The 862-nt window shown below is 42.8% G+C and overlaps 1 protein-coding gene across 1 annotated transcript in view; it reads left to right on the forward strand.

The window, feature by feature from the left end:
* Nucleotides 1–862, forward strand: part of LOC106872572 (eIF-2-alpha kinase activator GCN1) — a 45,565-nt gene that overhangs the window by 35,426 nt on the left and 9,277 nt on the right. The window contains exons 39-40 of the mRNA XM_052977717.1: nt 17–205; nt 514–606. Of these exons, the coding sequence (XP_052833677.1) occupies nt 17–205; nt 514–606 (282 nt within the window). The remainder of the gene's footprint in view (nt 1–16; nt 206–513; nt 607–862) is intronic.

The following is an 862-nucleotide window of genomic DNA, read 5'->3' on the forward strand; positions in this document are numbered from 1 at the left end:
CTTCTCTCCCTCTGCCTTTCACTCTCTCTACCTCCCTCCACAGGTGACCGTGTTTGCCAACAACTTAATCCCCAGTGTGCGTCGGGCCCTGTGTGATCCTTTACCAGAAGTGAGAGAAGCAGCAGCTCGTACCTTTGACAACCTGCACCACAACATCGGTGCCAGGGCCCTCGATGAGATCTTGCCAACCCTGCTCCAGAAACTGGTGAGTGGTCCACATTTCTAATTCTTTTTTTTTTTTTTTTTTTTGTGGTTTGTTTTTAATTCTTCTTTTTGATCCAGCAGACCTATGATCACAGACGCTCCAACTGTGACCATCCTGTCTTTTACTCAGACATAGTGTATCTTGGACTACATTATCTAATGTGTTCTTTCTTCGTGTTGTTGTTTAGCCCCAGGTCAGTGCTAAACCAGAAGACCTATAATTAACCCATGTTGCAGCTATGCTCATACTGTCCCTTATTCAGACATAGCATATCTGTAATGATTCTTATTTTGTTTCTTCTATTTCAGTCTGAGCCAGAGTCATCAGAGTGGGCCCTGGATGGCCTGAAACAAGTTATGACGGTCAAGAGTCGAGTTGTGCTGCCATATTTAGTGCCACAGGTAACGTTGCCACTAAATTCCTCTCTGCCTGGGTGAACAGGGGCAGGGGGGGTTCGTCATCATCCAACATCTGTTTCCCATGCTGGCATGTGTGTGTGTTTACATTTTTAGAGCCTGTTCTTCCATTATTGGATTTATCAAAATTTCGCTAAAAATGTAAATAAAAATATATACATAACCATCTAACATTCTCACTACCTTGTTATTCTCAACGTACAATATCTGTACATCACTTCAAAATCTCTCTCTCTCTCTT

This window comes from Octopus bimaculoides, chromosome 28 (assembly GCF_001194135.2).
Source record: "Octopus bimaculoides isolate UCB-OBI-ISO-001 chromosome 28, ASM119413v2, whole genome shotgun sequence".
Lineage (NCBI taxonomy): Eukaryota > Metazoa > Mollusca > Cephalopoda > Octopoda > Octopodidae > Octopus > Octopus bimaculoides.